The 16,507-nt window shown below is 62.8% G+C and overlaps 1 protein-coding gene across 1 annotated transcript in view; it reads left to right on the top strand.

Annotated features, from left to right (window-relative positions):
- The first annotated feature begins 3,010 nt into the window (after positions 1 to 3,010).
- The window catches only part of LOC101048870 (CDK5 and ABL1 enzyme substrate 2), a 39,153-nt gene continuing 25,656 nt past the window's right edge, over positions 3,011 to 16,507 (top strand). Inside the window, exons 1-9 of the mRNA XM_074406754.1 lie at positions 3,011 to 3,176; positions 11,545 to 11,687; positions 12,826 to 12,868; positions 13,781 to 13,876; positions 14,333 to 14,445; positions 14,968 to 15,040; positions 15,252 to 15,409; positions 15,537 to 15,619; positions 15,950 to 16,116. Of these exons, the coding sequence (XP_074262855.1) occupies positions 11,627 to 11,687; positions 12,826 to 12,868; positions 13,781 to 13,876; positions 14,333 to 14,445; positions 14,968 to 15,040; positions 15,252 to 15,409; positions 15,537 to 15,619; positions 15,950 to 16,116 (794 nt within the window). The 5' untranslated portion in view covers positions 3,011 to 3,176; positions 11,545 to 11,626. The remainder of the gene's footprint in view (positions 3,177 to 11,544; positions 11,688 to 12,825; positions 12,869 to 13,780; positions 13,877 to 14,332; positions 14,446 to 14,967; positions 15,041 to 15,251; positions 15,410 to 15,536; positions 15,620 to 15,949; positions 16,117 to 16,507) is intronic.

The raw sequence follows: 16,507 nt of genomic DNA, 5'->3' as shown, positions 1-16,507 counted from the left end.
TCTATCACTCCAGCAACACAAATACCAGGCCACAGCGCTGGCTTGCCGGCTTTTCAAGGTGCGTTTACAGCGAAATGCCTTTGAAGCTTATCTCCCACCCCTCCCAGCTCAGGGATAAAAGGCTCAAGAGCAGCCTCACCCCTGGGGCGGGGCATGGTGCCCCCATCTGATGCAGGAAACAGGTGTGGAGGGCCATGGGCAGCCCTCTTGACCCCTCTCCCCAGGCTCAGCAGCCCCAGCCCCTCAGGTGCAGGTGGGGGTGGCTGTGGGGCTGGGAGGCCACGTACCCCCTGGGGGCCTCATGCCTCAACTGTAGAATGAGGCAATGGTGAAGCCCCTGAACTCTGAAACCTGGCTGCGGTTTGCCAGCAGTGTGTTGAGGGCCTGCTGTCTGGTTCTGCGATGCTTTCTGTGAGCCCGGACCCCGGCGCCTGGGTGTCCATCACACCCCCCAGCTCCTGGCTGATCAGGATTCCACAGATGGCTGAAAGAACAGGGAAGTGGTGCCAAGAGGAGACCCCCTCCATCCTCATCAGCCTGCAGAGGATGAGGACACAGAGGTTCAGCGGCCTCTATGTGACGACTCTCACAGCCAAAAGACCCCTAAATGTGTGGGTAACATTCATGGCCATCTACGTGCCTGGACAGGGCCTGGCGGACAGCCAGGAAGTGGGTCTCGGATGGTTCCACGAATGAACAAAGAAATGGCTGTAGAGGGACGCCGACCTCCAGGGACATCCGGCCTCCTCCTCCTCTCCCGGCCTCCCCTCCGTCTCTGCCCGAGGTGCAGGCGCAGTGCCAGGGGCCCTCAAAGTGGCCTGGAGTTCAGGGTAGGAGGCTGCGGGCCCAGGGGTGCTGCCTTCCCCCTGGGGACCCAGCCACAGGCACAGCCTACAAGGGCCCCTCTGTCCTGTATCACCAAGAACTGCACATGGTGGGGTGGGGTCCCTGGCCGATCAGGGAGGACGGGCAGGCTCGAGCACTGGGCTCAGGGCAGGAGGGCACTTGGCATCGCCCAGGGAGGAACTCAAGGGCGATCAGTGGTGTTGGGCATCAGGTTTTATTGAAGCGGCCATGCACAGCAGCAGCAGAGGGGCCCCTCACTGTGAGGCTGTGAGCCCAGAGCAGCAGCTCAGAGGTGGCACTGCCCTCGCATGCACGCTGGAGGCTGCAAGTTCAAGGTCAAGGCACCAGCTCGGTCCGCGTCCAGAGAGAACTCGCTTCCTGGTTTATAGACAGCACCATCTAGGGTCCTCATGTGGTAGAAGGGGCAAGGAACCTCCCTGGAACCTCCGGTGGAAGGACGCTGACCCCACTCAGGAGAGTGGCAGCCTCATGACCTCGTCATCCCTCACAGGCCCCGCCTCCTGACGTCATTGCCTTGGGGGGTGGGATTTCAAAGAGAATCAGAAAACATCCAGACCACAGCACAAAGCAGCTACAGGTGTGCACGCACAGATGCACACACACGCAACACAGGCACACACACGTACAACACACAGGCGCAACACAGCCATACACATGAAACACAGGCACACACAACACGGGCACACACATGTGCAACACACAGGTGCAGCATAGGCACACACAACATACACAAACATTTGCAACACATGTACACACACATGCTCACATGCACACATGTGCACACAAACAGGCATATGCTCACATGCACACATGTGCATGCACAACACAGGCACATATGTACAACACATGTGCACACACATGTAACTCGTGTGCACACAGGCGCACGTGCGTAAGACATTCACACACACATGCTCACACGTGCACAGTCCCCACACAGGTACACACCAAACACACACCAGCAGCAAGCAGATCCCATTCACAAAGGGCCCAGCTGGGAGCAGGGAGGCGGCCTGAGGAGGGGCCTCCACAAAGCTGCAAGGCCGGCCAGAGCTGGAGTGGCCCCCTGCTGACCACAACCCCCTCGCCGGAGCCCAGCCCTGAATGGGAGGGGATCGTGGGGCCAGAGATGACCCAGCCCTCATCCCAAGCCCAGAGCTGGGCCACCGGCCACCAGCAGGGGCTCTGCAGGGGAGCAGGAAGTCTGTCCTCCCCTCGAGGCGGGGCTGCAGTCCAAGGCCCGAGGCTTCCTCCTCTGAGCCCTGCGCATTCCTGGGTCCACTCGCGTGCCCTGGGGATCATGGCCCTAAGGACTCAGGAACCCCTGCTGTGCTTCTGTGTGGAGCTCAGACAGGCTGAGAATGAGGGAGGCGGGAGGAGGGAGTGGGGAGGGGTCGTGGGCAGGGCACGGGGGTCAAGGCCACACTCTTCCCCACGAGTGCAGCCACAGCATCGCCGTCCAGGGAACACACACGCGAGACCACAGTGTGAGGCTGCTCCAGTGCCTGGGCCAGCCCCCAGCCCATCTGCCCCCTTGGGCTCACCTGGCCAGGGACACCAGCCTACCTGGAGACCGGAGAAGCCCGCTCACTGAGCACACGCAGACCCCGAGCAGATGGGCAGACCAGAGGCCAGCACCCGCCCAGTCCCCTGCAAGCGGAAGGCCCGCTGTCCCAGGCAGGGCAGGACATGCTGGGCGGGTTGCTTCCAATAGCAGCTGCTGGATTTCCATCCACTGGGCTTGGCAGGGACAGGCCTTGAGCTGATTATCCCCAATTTACAGACAGAAAACCAAGGCCAGAAAGGGGACTGCCCACAGGGCTGAGTTATGAACAGCAGGAGGGACCACCCGGGTCAGAGGCCCTACCACCTGTCCCAAGCTGCTGAGTCACCTCGCCTGCTCACTCCTGCATGCAGCCCCCCACCCGAGCAACCCTGCAAGCCCACACCCTCCCCCGCCCAGGCCCTTCGTGTCCGGGCCCTAGCCTGGACTCTCGGTGCTGAGAGCTTGGCTCTCCGCAGCACGGCCACCTCCTGCGATTATGAGGAAACAATCCCATCCCTTGTGCCTGCAGACCCGACCTGTCTGGCCACTTTCTGTGAGCTGGCAGGACCCGCCTGGCGGCTCAGGCAGGCTCTGCCTCCTTTCTGCTCCTGGCTGGGAGAATCGCAAACCTGCCAGGCGGGTTTGGCCAAAATCATGTCTTGCTGCCTGTGCAAGCTCTCTCACCGCTCACTGCTCTCTCTCCCGGTGGACGGCGTGGGGGCTCGGCACAGAGGTCCACGGAGGTCGAGGTGGGGCCAGCGGCCATGTGAGTACCCGGGACCCCAGGACCAGGCAGCTCAAGCAGCGGGTGGGCTGGGATCCCTGGCTGGGGCACTCACCAGGGAGGCCAGAGGCCCTGCGGAGGCTCTTGAGAGGAGGGCTGTGGGGGTGGGTGGGACAGGACGCCTTCCCTAGGGGATGGCACAAGGCTGCTCCCGCTCCAGGGACCTAGCGACAGGGAGAGCTCAGTGGGCTTCCCAGGCAGAAGCTGGGGGCAGAGAGGCCAGGCCTGGTCAGGCACCATGGCCCAGGAAGTGTCCCTAGTCTACTGAGGGGCTTGGGGGATGGGGATGGGATGGTGGCCTCACCCTCCACCCTGGGCCTGCCCCGCCCCACCATCCAGGTTCTCAAGAGGATATGTGGGCACAGCCGCGGGGGTGAGGGAGGTGCCAGGGTGCAGAGCCCACAGCTGGGTGCTGAGCAGGGGGACTCCTCTGCCACTGTGTCTGTGGGGAGGCGGCCGCAAAGGCGGGCCTTGCTCCACCCCCTCCCCCACCGGCCAGGCCTCAGGGAGGCAGCCGGCGGGCAGGAGAGCAGCCCGGCCCACCTCCGGGAGGGAGTCAGGTTGCAGGGCTGCTGTTACCTGAGCGGCAGGGACACCTGCTCTCTGTGCATGTGTGCACGCAAGTGCATGGGGGGCACACGTCTGTGGGATACACACGTGCATGTGCACATACGGAATGCGCGTGGCGGCTGTGTGCACAGCAGGGGAGGGTGTCGGCAGCAGTGCTGGGCATCTGCTTGTTGGACCAGAGTGTGCTCTCCAAGTTAGGATGCCGCTGTCCATGCGTGCGGGTGTGGGTGTCACTCGTGTGCACGTCTGTCGTGAGTCTCTGTGTCTGGAAGACATCAGAAACTGTGCTGGCAGAGACACCTCTCTGGGCATCCCCCCCTGCCTGAACTGGCCCGGGAGGTCACAAGGTGGCCCTGGCTGTGTTCCGACTGTGTCCTTGCATGCTGGGGACAGTGGACAGGTGACACCTCTGAGCCTCAGCTTCTTCCTCTACAAAGTGAGGGTTGCCTCGGCCACACCATGGGCAGGTGTGAGGCAGCTCCACTCCCAGGCTGTCCCTGGCTGCCTGGCCCTGATCTGGCACTGGGGCACCCACCAGGTGCCAGGTCCCCTGACAGCCCCCAGGAGCCTGGGTCAGAACTCACCACCGCCGTCTGTGCTACAGTCAGGGAAACTGAGGCATGGCCAGACAAGCGACCTGGCCGAAGTCTCTATGGGAGAGGCTTTGCCCATTACCGCAGAGGGTGGGAGGAGACTCGGAGGCCATGTCCAGGCCCAAGTCTTGCCCTACCTGCTCATCTCTGAACTGATTCATTCTCCAAACCTGTAGAATGAGACAATCAGCACTTCCTCCAAGGCCAGGTGGGCCTCAACCACATGCGTGTGTCCAGCCTGGCTATGCAATGGGTGCTCCACGGGGCTAGGCAGGAGGTGGACGGGGACACAGACAGGTCGAGGTACAGAGTGCACCGCTCTGAGCTTGGCTTCCTCACCAAAACAACAGGATGGTTTCGGTGCCCGTGCAAGTGGAAAAGAGCCTAGGCATGGTGCTCAGCACAGAGCAGCATGTGAGGAACAGCAGCTACTGCCACTGCCACTGCCATTGCCACTACCACCACTACTGCCACCACCATTGTCACTGTGATTGCTACTGCCACTAGTGCTGCCACTGCTGCTGCCACTGCCACTACTGCCACTACCACTGCTACTACCACTATTGCTGCCACTATCACGACCACGGCTACTGCCACTGCCATTGTCACTGTGATTGCCACTGCCACTATTACTGCCACTGCTACTGCAACTACCACTGCCACTGCTACTGCCACTGCCACTACTGCCACTACGACTACCACTGCTACTGCCACTACCACTGCCACTACCACTGCCACTGCTACTGCCACTATCACTGCCACTGCCCTCACCACTGCCACTATTACCGTTACTTCCACTGCCACTGCCACTGTCACTGTGACTGTCACTGCCACTACTGCTATTGCCACTGCCACTGTTACTGCCACTACTGCTGCCACTGCTATTGCCGTCACTGCCACTGATACTGTCACTACTGCTGCCACTGCCACTGCTGCAGTGTCACCATTGCTCCTGGATAGGTGGTCAGTCACTCAGATGGACATGCAGACAGCCCAGGTCTCAGAGACGGAGGGTACCAGGGTCCAGCTCAGCACTCCTGCCCCAAAGGGCCTGCTGGGGAGCGGTGGCTGGGGTGAAGAGCAGCCAGCTTGGCAGACATCCTTGAGCCCTGGTGCCCAGGCAGCTCCTCTGGTTGAGTGCCCTGGGAGAGTGGGGAGCCCAGTGATGCCCTGATGAGAGCAGGCCGGTCCCAGAGCTTCCCCAGGGATGTAAACTGGGAAGCCCAAACCATTAGCTCTCTGCACAGACGGACTCTCCAGCCAGAACCCTTCAGGAGTGCAACCCTGCCCCACCCCAGCCAGCTCCCCATGGGGGATGCACCCTCTCTGCTGCAGCTCTGAGAACCCATCGGGTGGGATCAACAATAGCAAACCTCTATCCCTCTGAGTGGCCACTCCGGAGGGCCCTAGGACGGTGAGTGGAGACTAGGAGGGCAGGTGGGGGCCCTAGGGACCCCCAGAGGGAGGTGGGCATCCTGGAGGACGGGCAGAGCCCACAATGGATGCTCGTTCCTTGGATGAGGACGCAAGGTGAAAGGTGGTCTGCCAGCCTCAGGCTCCCGTGGAGGGCTCTCGTGGGCCCTGTTCGGGGATAAGAGGCACTGCTTTATTGGATTCGCTCTGTTCCATCCTGGTGAGAGCAGCACGCTGCCCCTCGGTTTTAGGAGCAGTCCCTGGAAGGTGCAGGAGTCCCCAGAAGGCGCAGGTGCTGGCAACAGTAGCATCTCACGAAGGAGGCGAGTGGGCCTGGGCGAGCCGAAGCCCAGCCCCGTTCTCGCTAGCTTTGACCATGAACAAGACCCCACCTCTGGGTTGTGTTATCAGTGGCAAAATGGACCAGAGAGCGAGGCATGGTGGGGTGAGGGTGGTGTAGAAGGGGGACAGCCACGTGCTCCTCATACCTGCCCCTCCCACGGCGCAGCTGCGGGCCACGGTTGGGACCACGGCTGACCAGCCTGCCCTCCCCCTGCCCTGCTCCTGCCAGGGGGCCTCAGCACCCGCGGAGAGCCTCCAGCCTGGACTTCCAGAGTGGGGGGGCTGGGGTGGGAGGAGTGGCTGAGGGTGACCCTGGACCAGAGCTCAGGGTCTCACCCAGCCCTGTGAAGCCCCCATGAGCCGCAGTCCGTCCCCTCCCCCTCCCTGCCTTCCCCCTCCCTACTCTGGCAGGCTTGTTCCCCTTCACAGCTCCACAGCAGCCCCACCCAGGTCTGGGTGAGACCCTCCTTCCCAGTTCCCCTGGCCCATTCTCCTAGCTGCCCTCGGCAAGTCCGACAAACCCAGAGAAGGCAGACTTGGGAAGAAAAAGCCAGCCCCACTGACCCCGCTGCGGACCTCTGGCATGAGGCTACGGGTGCCCGTCTGGGTGAATTTCTACAATCCTGGGTCATTTTACTCACAGCTGCCAACTTCCCCCCAAAATCACCAGGCTGGCAGCCTCCCTCCCTCCCTCCCCTCCCTTTCCAGAGCTCCCCAGCACCCCAGGAGGGTAGAAGCTGGGACTAGGGCTGCCCCAGAGGTGGCTGGAAACTGGGAGACTGATCCTGGCTGTCTCTGTCACCTGCTGGCCCTGAGGGAAGTCCCCCAGCCCTAGGCAGAGTCATTCTCAGGCCCAATAGCCTTGCCCGGGCCCACTCCCACTCTGGGCCTCTGGGAAATGAGAGTCCCCAGCAGGGTGCCCCTACAGCCCTGCCTCCGGGTGCCTGTCGGCGCTGTCCCCTGCCCAGCGTGATGGGGACTCTTCCTGCTGTCCTTTGGGGACCCTGAGAGTGGCAGCCAGGCGGGGCCTGCAGGTGGGGCCGTGGGGTGCAGGAAGGAGCCTGTCAGTGGGCGGCTCTGCGCCGCGATGACGTCACTGGGAAAGAAGCCCACCAATTGCCTGGACCCCCGAGGCCTCTCCAGGGCCCGCAGGCACCATGAGCTCCCTTGGGCGGCTCCTTTATGGGCGTCGGCCCAGCCCACATGGCAGGTGCTGGGGGCCAAAGAAGAGCGGCCTGTTGGGCGGGTCCGGGTGGAATTTCAGGAGCTGCAGCTCAGCCCCTTCCTGGCCCTCCTCGGCTACTTGAGCCTAGGGAGGCCCTGGCTCCGGCATCTTCCTCCCAAGGGACCCTTGGCCAGGAAAAGCCAGAGCAGCCGGGCACACCAGAGCCATGGGGAAGACGCCCCAGTCCACACAGGCAGAGCACACAGGACCCACAACCCCAGGACCCAGGCGCCACCCCGATCCCACTTCCCACTGGGTGACCGAGACGGGGGCCCAGGCGCCACCCTGATCCCACTTCCCACTGGGTGACCGAGACGGGGGCCTGATGGGTTCGAGCTTCTGTTTTCCCATCGGGAGATGGGGCTTCATGGTGTGGTCGCGCGTCCATGGCTGCTGTGAAGGTCTCCGTGTGTGTGGTTTGGGAAACAAGGCCAAAACCACTGATGCTGGCCACGTGACCGGCACCCCACGGAATCCACGGTGTCCCCAGCCTCTGGAGCTCAGTGTCCCATTGGCCCCCTTCTCCAGCAGACACCGTCCCAGGGAGCTCCGGCACCGGCCTCCCACCAGGGAAGTTCCAGGTCTTCCTCACCCCAGGACCCCTCACTCACCCGACACACAGTGGCCAACTGTCACCCCCACCCCCTCCGAGGGTGGCTGGAGGTCTCAAAGCCCAGCTGAGTCTTCGGACTGAGTCTCTGGAGCCCAGCATCCTGGAGCTCCGCCCCCCATGCAGCCCACCAGCCCTGTCAGGGGCCCCCAGGGGTGCTGCGGCCACCTCCAAACACAGGGCGCACCCTGTCCCACACCCCTCCCTGCCCCGCCAGGCCCGGCACTGACGCATTTGACCATAGCACAAGGGCTCGGCGGGAGTCGGGAAGTCTCCTGCCAAGTGGCTGCAGTCACCATCCCCCTCCCCAGGCCCTGCGGCTTCCCTCTGGGTCCAAGGCCTGCCTCCCTGAGTCAGAGGCGCCCCCCAGCCCCACCCACAGAGGCACCCACCACCCCAACTTCCAGGGGCCCAGGGCAAGTGCCTCTTTCTGTGTTCGATGTCCTCTTACGTCTGGCTTGGGTGGCTTGGCCACGCTGGGATGGGCATGGGCTGGGTGGCCACCATTCCACCCATCATGGGACAGGATTTGGGGGCCGGTTTGGGACGGTTGTGTAGAGTGCTGCTGCAGACAGGACCCTGGTGTGGCATCTTCAGGCTGACCTTTGAGAACCCAGATGTAGCCACAGCTGCTCCCCTCTGTGACCCGCTTGGGCTGGGCTGGCCGTGGCGAGGCCTTGGGCGTGGCCTCCAGCAGCAAGCCCGAAGCTGGGTTTGGAGCAGAGCAGTGTGCATCTGAACAGAGACCAGAGCTACCAGGGACGGCCACCTTGGAGAGTGGTCCTGGAGGGGGTGGGGGTAGGCAGGGGGTTCAGGGGAGGCTGAGGGGGAGGCCAGGCAGGGAGGAGGCCCACTCAGGTGTTCAGGTGATACACCAGCGGCTCTGCAGCAGGTTGCACACAAATACGCATGCACACTAGCTTGGGTGCACACACACGGCAAAAACACATGCATACACAGCACACATGAGCCCACTGGCTCAGGCTTCACACACATACCACACACACACAGCACACACACACGTAGCACACACACACAGCACACACACACAGCACACATACACAGCACACACACACACACAACACACAGAGAGCACACACACACAGCACACACACACAGCACACACACGCAGCACACACACGCAGCACACACACACACAGCACACACACACACAACACACAGAGAGCACACACACACAGCACACACACGCAGCACACACACGCAGCACACACACAGCACACACACAGAGCACACACACACGTAGCACACACACACAGCACACATACACAGCACACACACACACAGCACACACACACAGCACACACACAGAGCACACACACACGTAGCACACACACACACACACAGCACACACACACACAGCACACACACATAGCACACACACGCAGCACACACACAGCACACACACAGAGCACACACACACGTAGCACACACACACACAGCACACACACACACAGCACACACACAGCACACACACGCAGCACACACACAGAGCACACACACACGTAGCACACACACACAGCACACACACACACAGCACACACACAGAGCACACACACACGTAGCACACACACACACAGCACACACACACAGCACACACACGCAGCACACACACAGCACACACACAGAGCACACACACACACAGCACACACACAGCACACACACACACAGCACACACACACAGCACACACACACGTAGCACACACACACACAGCACACACACACAGCACACACACACAGCACACACACGCAGCACACACACAGCACACACACAGAGCACACACACACGTAGCACACACACACAGCACACACACACACACAGCACACATACACAGCACACACACACACACACAGCACACACACACAGCACACACACACACACACACACACAGCACACACACACACACACAGAGCACACTGCCCCTCCCAACCAAGCCACCGGGAGGAAAAGTCTGAACCGTAGTGGTTTGAGGGTCACAAACACTGGCTTGCAGAGGCCCGGCCACTTGACCAGTAGCCCAACCTCCCAGGCCTGAAGGCCCATCTGTGGGAGGAGGGGCGGCTCGGGGGAGGACAGGCACGCAACCCCACCAGCTCCCTCACCCAGCCCTGCCTGGGAGCTCTCCGGGCCACTGGGAATTTGGAAAGCCCTGAGAGGGTTTGAGGATGAAGGCTCCAGCCCCAGGTCCCCAGGCCGAGCCTGCAAAGGCCCCTTCGTTCTGGCCTCAGTCTGTGAGGCCACAAGAGATCCACTGCCTACCTCGGACCTCCTGGGATCTGTGGGTAGGGGAGGCAGGAGGGAGGGAGGGAGCCGGCGACCAGTGGTCCTCTTCAGAGTGGCTCCTGCCCCTTCCTGGCCCCCTCCAGCCTCTGCACTTGGGAGCTGCTTCCTCGGGCAGAGGGCGCCACTGTGGCCGTGTCCCCACGTGCTGCATCTGCACGTGTAGCTGTGTGTGTCTCTGTGTCTGCACATTTCTGTGTCTACGTGGGCTCGTGTCTGTGTTTCTGCGTGTGTCCGTGCTGTGTGTGAGCATGCCTGTGTGTGTACATGTGTGTTGTGTGTCTCTGGGTGTGTGCATGTGTGTTGCGTGTGTACACACTCTGTGTGCATGTCTGTGCATGTGTGTTGTGTTGTACATGCTGTGTGTGTGTCTTTTGCATGCGTATGTGTTGTGTGTACATGCTATCTGTGTATGCATGTGTGTTGTGTGTGTACACCTTTTGTGTGTGCATGTCTGTCTTTGTGCATGTGTGTTGTGTTGTACATGCTCTGTGCGTCTTTTGCATGTGTGTTGTGTGTACATGCTATCTGTGTATGCATGTGTGTTGTGTGTACACGCTCTGTATGTCCATGTCTTTGTGCATGTGTGTTGTGTGTGTACACCCTTTGTGTGTGCATGTCTGTCTTTGTGCATGTGTTGTGTTGTACATGCTCTGTGTGTCTTTTGCATGTGTGTGTTGTGTGTTGTGTGTACATGCTATCTCTGTGTACGTGTGTGCGTGTGTGTGTGCACATGTGACAGGATCAAAGCCTCCATGACACTGGAAGGGGCAGAGACCCCACGGGGGGACTGAGTCCAAGGGTCCAGGTGGGAGGGAGGGAGGCCTGTGACGGTGGTGGGGGGGCGGGGACGTGGACTGTGGCGTGGCCGGGTCTGGGGCTGTTGCTGGTAAGGTGCTACCAGCACCGCCCTGCTCTTGCCAGGCTTCCCTGTCCCTCCACTGAGGTGCCAGGGGACAGGGCTCACGTGCGAACAGTCCCGACACTGATGGGCCAGGTACCTGGGGAGGACTGGGTGGCTCAGAGGAGCCGGCACTCACTCCCGATGCCCCCTGGCCCCTGCAGCCCCTCCCACACGGCAGCCAGCACCCTGCCCTCTGCCCTCGTCCACAGCAGGGGAGGGAGCCGCACAGTGTACTCTCTCTGCAGCTGCCCGTGGGGTTCAGGGGCCTCCAGCCCACCTCCCTGGGACAGCCCCTCCAGTATGGCAGGGTCCTACTCCGCACAGACGCAGGGAACCCCAATCCTCTCCTGGGCCCTTCCTGAGCAGATCCCTGTACCCTCTTCCTCCTCTTCAGGATGGGCCCAGCAGGACAATAGAGGCTGCAGGCGTCCCACACCCCCAGCGCAGAGGGGCCCAGGCCAGGGCCACAGGGAGCCATGGAGAGCTTCATGGAGTCGCTGAACAGGCTGAAGGAGGTCCACGAGAAGGAAGTCCTGGGTGAGGGGCCAGGGCGGACGCCGGGCCGGGGAGGAGTCTCCACAGCCCCCACCTAAGGGCCGGACACGACAGGGTGCACCCATGAGTCACCTCCAATTCCCAACAAGCCAGGGGACGGACCCCATCTGTTTGGCCCAGACAGGGGAGTCCTGACCCAAGGCCCAGAGCTACCAAGTGGCCAGACGCTCCCCCTCCCCGGGCCCCACACGTGCTGTCCTCACGTCGAATGTCCTTGCACCACTCCCAGAGTGTGGCCCCGAGGGCAGGGGCACTCTCAAGGGTTGCCACCAACACCTCACAGCCACCTGCCACCCACAGGCCCCACACTGCACATGCTGTGTTCTCCCTGGGCCAGCCTCCAGCGTGGCAGAAAGAAATGTCCACCCGGGCCGCCTGCTGAGCTCACCAGGGCAGACACGGCTGCTTCCAGAAACAGGAGCTCGTGGCTCTCAGGACCCAGCCAGAGCTCGTCAAGGCACTGAGCTGCCACTCTCCTCTTCCCTCTAGGGCACGCCCCGGGCCCCACCCCGTCCACCTCCCCCTCCAGGGACAGGCCTGCGACCCCTCAGCCCCCCCAGTCCAGTCCCAGGCCAGGCACCTCCCCATGGTGTTTCCACTGAGCACCCGCGCCCACCTGGGGGTCCAGGGACCTGGCTGCTTCCTAGGCAACCGAGAGAGGTGGGGCTGGGTCGAGCTTCCCCCACGCCCGCCCCAGTCCCAGCCTAGCTCGGCCCGGGCTGGATCCCCAAGGATGGGGTCTGGTGAGGTCTGCCCCAAAAGCTCATCTATTTCAACACTGTGACACACACACACACACACACACACACACACGCACAATGGTCCCTCTCAGTCCCTCTGCCTTTCACAAGTGGCTAGTCACTCATGGCACCAGGGCCCCTGCCCACCCCCAGATAGATGCCAGAGCCAGAGACCCCAGCGGAAGCCACAGATGCTGGACCAAGACCACGGAGCCTCAGGCAGCCCCAGGCCTGGGCACAGACCGGCCCACCTGGCAGGGCTCCCCCAGGGTGCAGGGCACTGGACTGCCACATTTCGGCTTTCCCCAGACCCCGGGGTGGGAGGCTTCAGGGGAGGCGGCGGCTGGGCCTGACCCCCACCACTCTGCTTGCCCCCCCAGGCCTGCAGAACAAGCTTCTGGAACTGAATTCAGAGAGGTGCCGGTGAGTCAGGCCAAGCAGGGGCCCTCCCTGAGGGGGCCGCACTGGCCATTTCATCCCCCTGAGGCTTGGTTGTGCCAGCACTGCCACCATCCTATGGTGCAGAGGGGAAACTGAGGCTCAGCGTGCGGGCAGGAGGAAGTCACTTGTCCAAAGTCACACGGCGAGCAGGCAGGGAAGCCAGGACTTGAACCCATGTGCATCGGCCTCCTACTCGGGCCTCTCCCACCCCAGGGCCATGATCAGAATATCAACAGTACGTTGGTGATGAGCTGAGGTCACGTCTGGCCATACACTGGCAGGCGGGTGGGCTCCCCGCGTTCCGGGCTCCCCATGTTCCAAGCTCACAGACCCAGCTGTGGCTCTGCCTGCACCATGGCGCTGAAGTGGTGCATGGACAAGACAGACGTCACAGGCCGGGCGCGGTGGCTCACGCCTGTAATCCCAGCACTTTGGGAGGCCGAGGCGGGTGGATCACAAGGTCAAGAGATCGAGACCATCCTGGTCAACATGGTGAAACCCCGTCTCTACTAAAAATACAAAAATTAGCTGGGCGTGGTGGTGCGTGCCTGTAGTCCCAGCTACTCGGGAGGCTGAGGCAGGAGAATTACTTGAACCTGGGAGGTGGAGGTTGCGGGGAGCCGAGGTCTTGCCAGTGCACTCCAGCCTGGCGCCTGGTGATGAAGCAAGACTGCCTCAAAAAAAAAGACCTTCATCACAGAAGGGCAGGCAGGTGACTGGGGAGGGGACCTTGCCCCCGCAGGGCCTGCTTCAAGCACAAGTCCCCACAGGGTCCAGACCCAGACCAAGGCTGCGGGTGCCAGAGGGCGCTGGCCCCAGGCTGGACCGTGGGGATGGCGAGTGGCTTCCTGGGCGGAGCGAGATACCCCCACCCTCGGCTCTTTTTTGCCACAGGGATGCCCAGAGGATCGAGGAGCTCTTCGCCAAGAACCACCAGCTCCGGGAGCAGCAGAAGACGCTGAAGGAGAACCTGCGGGTGCTGGAGAACAGGTGGGCCTGGGAGGACAGGGGGCACCCCACAGCATGGCCAGGACAGGGGGCTCCCCACGGCACGGCCAGGACAGGGGGCACCCCACAACACGGCCAGGACAGGGGGCACCCCACAGCACGGCCAGGACAGGGGGCACCCCACAGCACGGCCAGGACAGGGGGCACCCCACGGCACGGCCAGGACAGGGGGCTCCCTGAAGAATGTTTGGGAAACTCCAAGATACACTGAACCAGGAAGGCTTCTCCATTGCAGGACTTCTCAGAGCCTTAAGTCAATTGCATTTTCAAGATTTCTCCCCAAACTCAGTAGAACATGGGATCTGGGGTGGGAAGAGGCCTGGGGCTCCACAGAAAAGGTTGGGAAGGGCAGGTGCAGCCCCAGCGATGGGGCGGTGAGTGTCCCAGGCCCTCCGCGGCCTCGGTGCCATCCCTGACTCCCTGCCTCCCACCCTGCAGGCTGCGGGCCGGCCTCTGCGACCGCTGCATGGTCACCCAGGAGCTGGCCAGGAAGCGGCAGCAAGAGTTTGAGAGCGCCCACCTGCACGGCCTGCAGCGAATCTTCATCCTCAGTGAGCCCTGCCCGCCCGGCCACCAGGGTCCTCTCCCTCGGGGCCAGGCGAGCCCAGGGCCTGTTCAGCCCGTGTAGGGGAGTGGGGAAAGGAGGCAGGGCCATCGGCCCCACACCACTGGGGGGACCTCACGACCCAATTTACAGACAAACGTACAAAGCCCCCAGCTGGCTCTGGCATGGCCCTCCCTCAACACAGCCTCCCTCGCCGGGGCTGGTGGCATCCCTGCCCTCACAGGGCATGATGTCCTCCCTGTGACGAGGAAGGTCCTGCAGTCCTGAGGCCCCAGTGGCCCTCCTGATGACCAAGGGCAAGCCCCCTTCCCTCAAGGTCAGCGCTGCCCATTCAGTGGCATCCAACCAGCCACTCACGCAGCCAGCATCCACAGTGCACTGCTGCCTGCCAGGGGCCGGGCCACGTGCTGGGGCCACTGCTGAGGGGCTTCCCTGGTGCTGTGATGCCCCTGCCCCTGCCCCTGTCCCTCCCACCCCTGGCTGCTTTGCCAATCAGTGCCTTTTGCAGCCAACGAGATGAACGCGCTGAAGGAGGAGAACGAGACCTTGAAGGAGGAGGTGAAGCGGCTTCAGGGGCTGGGGTGAGTGGGAAAGGGCGCTGGGGCTCGGACACCCAACTCCCCGCACCCCCCAGCAGCACTCGGCACACGTCCCTAGGGACCTGCCATGGCGGCTTTCAGGCAGCGTCAGGGGAGCTGCATCCCCTGAGGTCACCCAGGAGTGGGCCCGGCTTTTCTGATCATCTGGGGACGTTGCTCTCCCTCACCCTCAGTGCCTTTACCTCCCCTCCAGAGACAGGCCCAAGCCCCCGGCCAAGGAGAGCACCTCAGATCCCCCCTCACCCCTGCTGCTCCCCTCCCCTGGTGGCTGGAAGGCCATCACAGAGAAGCCACCAGGAGGCCACGAGGAGGCTGAGGAAGACCACCAGGGCGTGGGTCCACGGGGAGAAGGTGCTGTGGTAACTGGCTGGGGCTGAGGGACTGGGCCCCTGCAGGACCAGGGACCTTCTGCCTGGGGCTGGACCACTGTCCCTCTGAGCACCTCACAAGCTCTCGACCCTGGCCTCTCCTCCCACAGAAAAGCCAGCGGGGCACAGGGCATCTCCAGTGGCCAGAATCTCCCCAGGTGCCACCCTGCCTGAGCCGCGGGCCCCAGACATGGTAAGGGCAGGAACCTGGAGCCCACCAAGCACAGCTGGGCCAGCGCAGGCAGGAGGCTGGAGGAGGCTGCACCCGCAGCATGCCAGCCTCTCACGCGCCTCACCCCGCATGTGCCCTCCTCCGTCCTGGGCAGGAGCCACCGCGCTCCATCTGGTGTGGGTAGGAGTGCAGTTCTGAGACGGTGGGTCCAGCAGCGAGCAGGGCCAGATGGGGAGCAGCCCAGGACAGGCGGCAAAGGCCACGGCAGAGCCACACCGCCCCCGCCCAGGCTGACTCGCCCAGCAGAGACTATGCTGGCCCCCACCTAGGCTGACCTGCCCATCCTCACAGAGCCCCCAGCGCATCTCCAACCAGCTGCACGGGACCATCGCCGTGGTGCGCCCTGGGTCCCAGGCCTGCCCTGCCAACCGTGGCCCCGCCAATGGGACGCCCCCGCCAGCACTCACCAGAAGCAGCCCACCCAGCCCAGCGTACGAGCGCAGCCTCCCTCTGGACAGGTGCCTGCCCGCCCCACCCCCGCCCAGAGAGGCCTCGGACCAGCTCTTCTCTCAGCCCCTGGTCCCAGGGCCGTCCCTCCGATTAACCCTCAGAGCACCCGAACTTCTCTGGCTTGGCTTTTTCTGGGCACCCAGCCTGGAGCAAAGTTCCCAGGTGGACACCTCCAGAGTGGCCAGGCTGGGTGTGGGGGCAGGGGGTGGGGACATTGTTGGAGGACAAGTGGAGTGTGGAGGCTGGGCAGGTGGCCAGGACCCTCCAGGTGAGGAGCAGGGCTCTTGTCCCTGCCTAGAAGACACGGAGGCCTCAGCACCCGGCCCTGCCTTAGAGCCCAGACCACAGGCCACCTCTGCACAGCATGGCCTCCGGAGTGGGGCTGAGCCTCCCCTTCCT

Source organism: Saimiri boliviensis, chromosome 9, assembly GCF_048565385.1.
Source record: "Saimiri boliviensis isolate mSaiBol1 chromosome 9, mSaiBol1.pri, whole genome shotgun sequence".
Taxonomy (NCBI): Eukaryota; Metazoa; Chordata; class Mammalia; order Primates; family Cebidae; genus Saimiri; species Saimiri boliviensis.
This window is presented reverse-complemented; position numbering and strand designations above follow the sequence as displayed.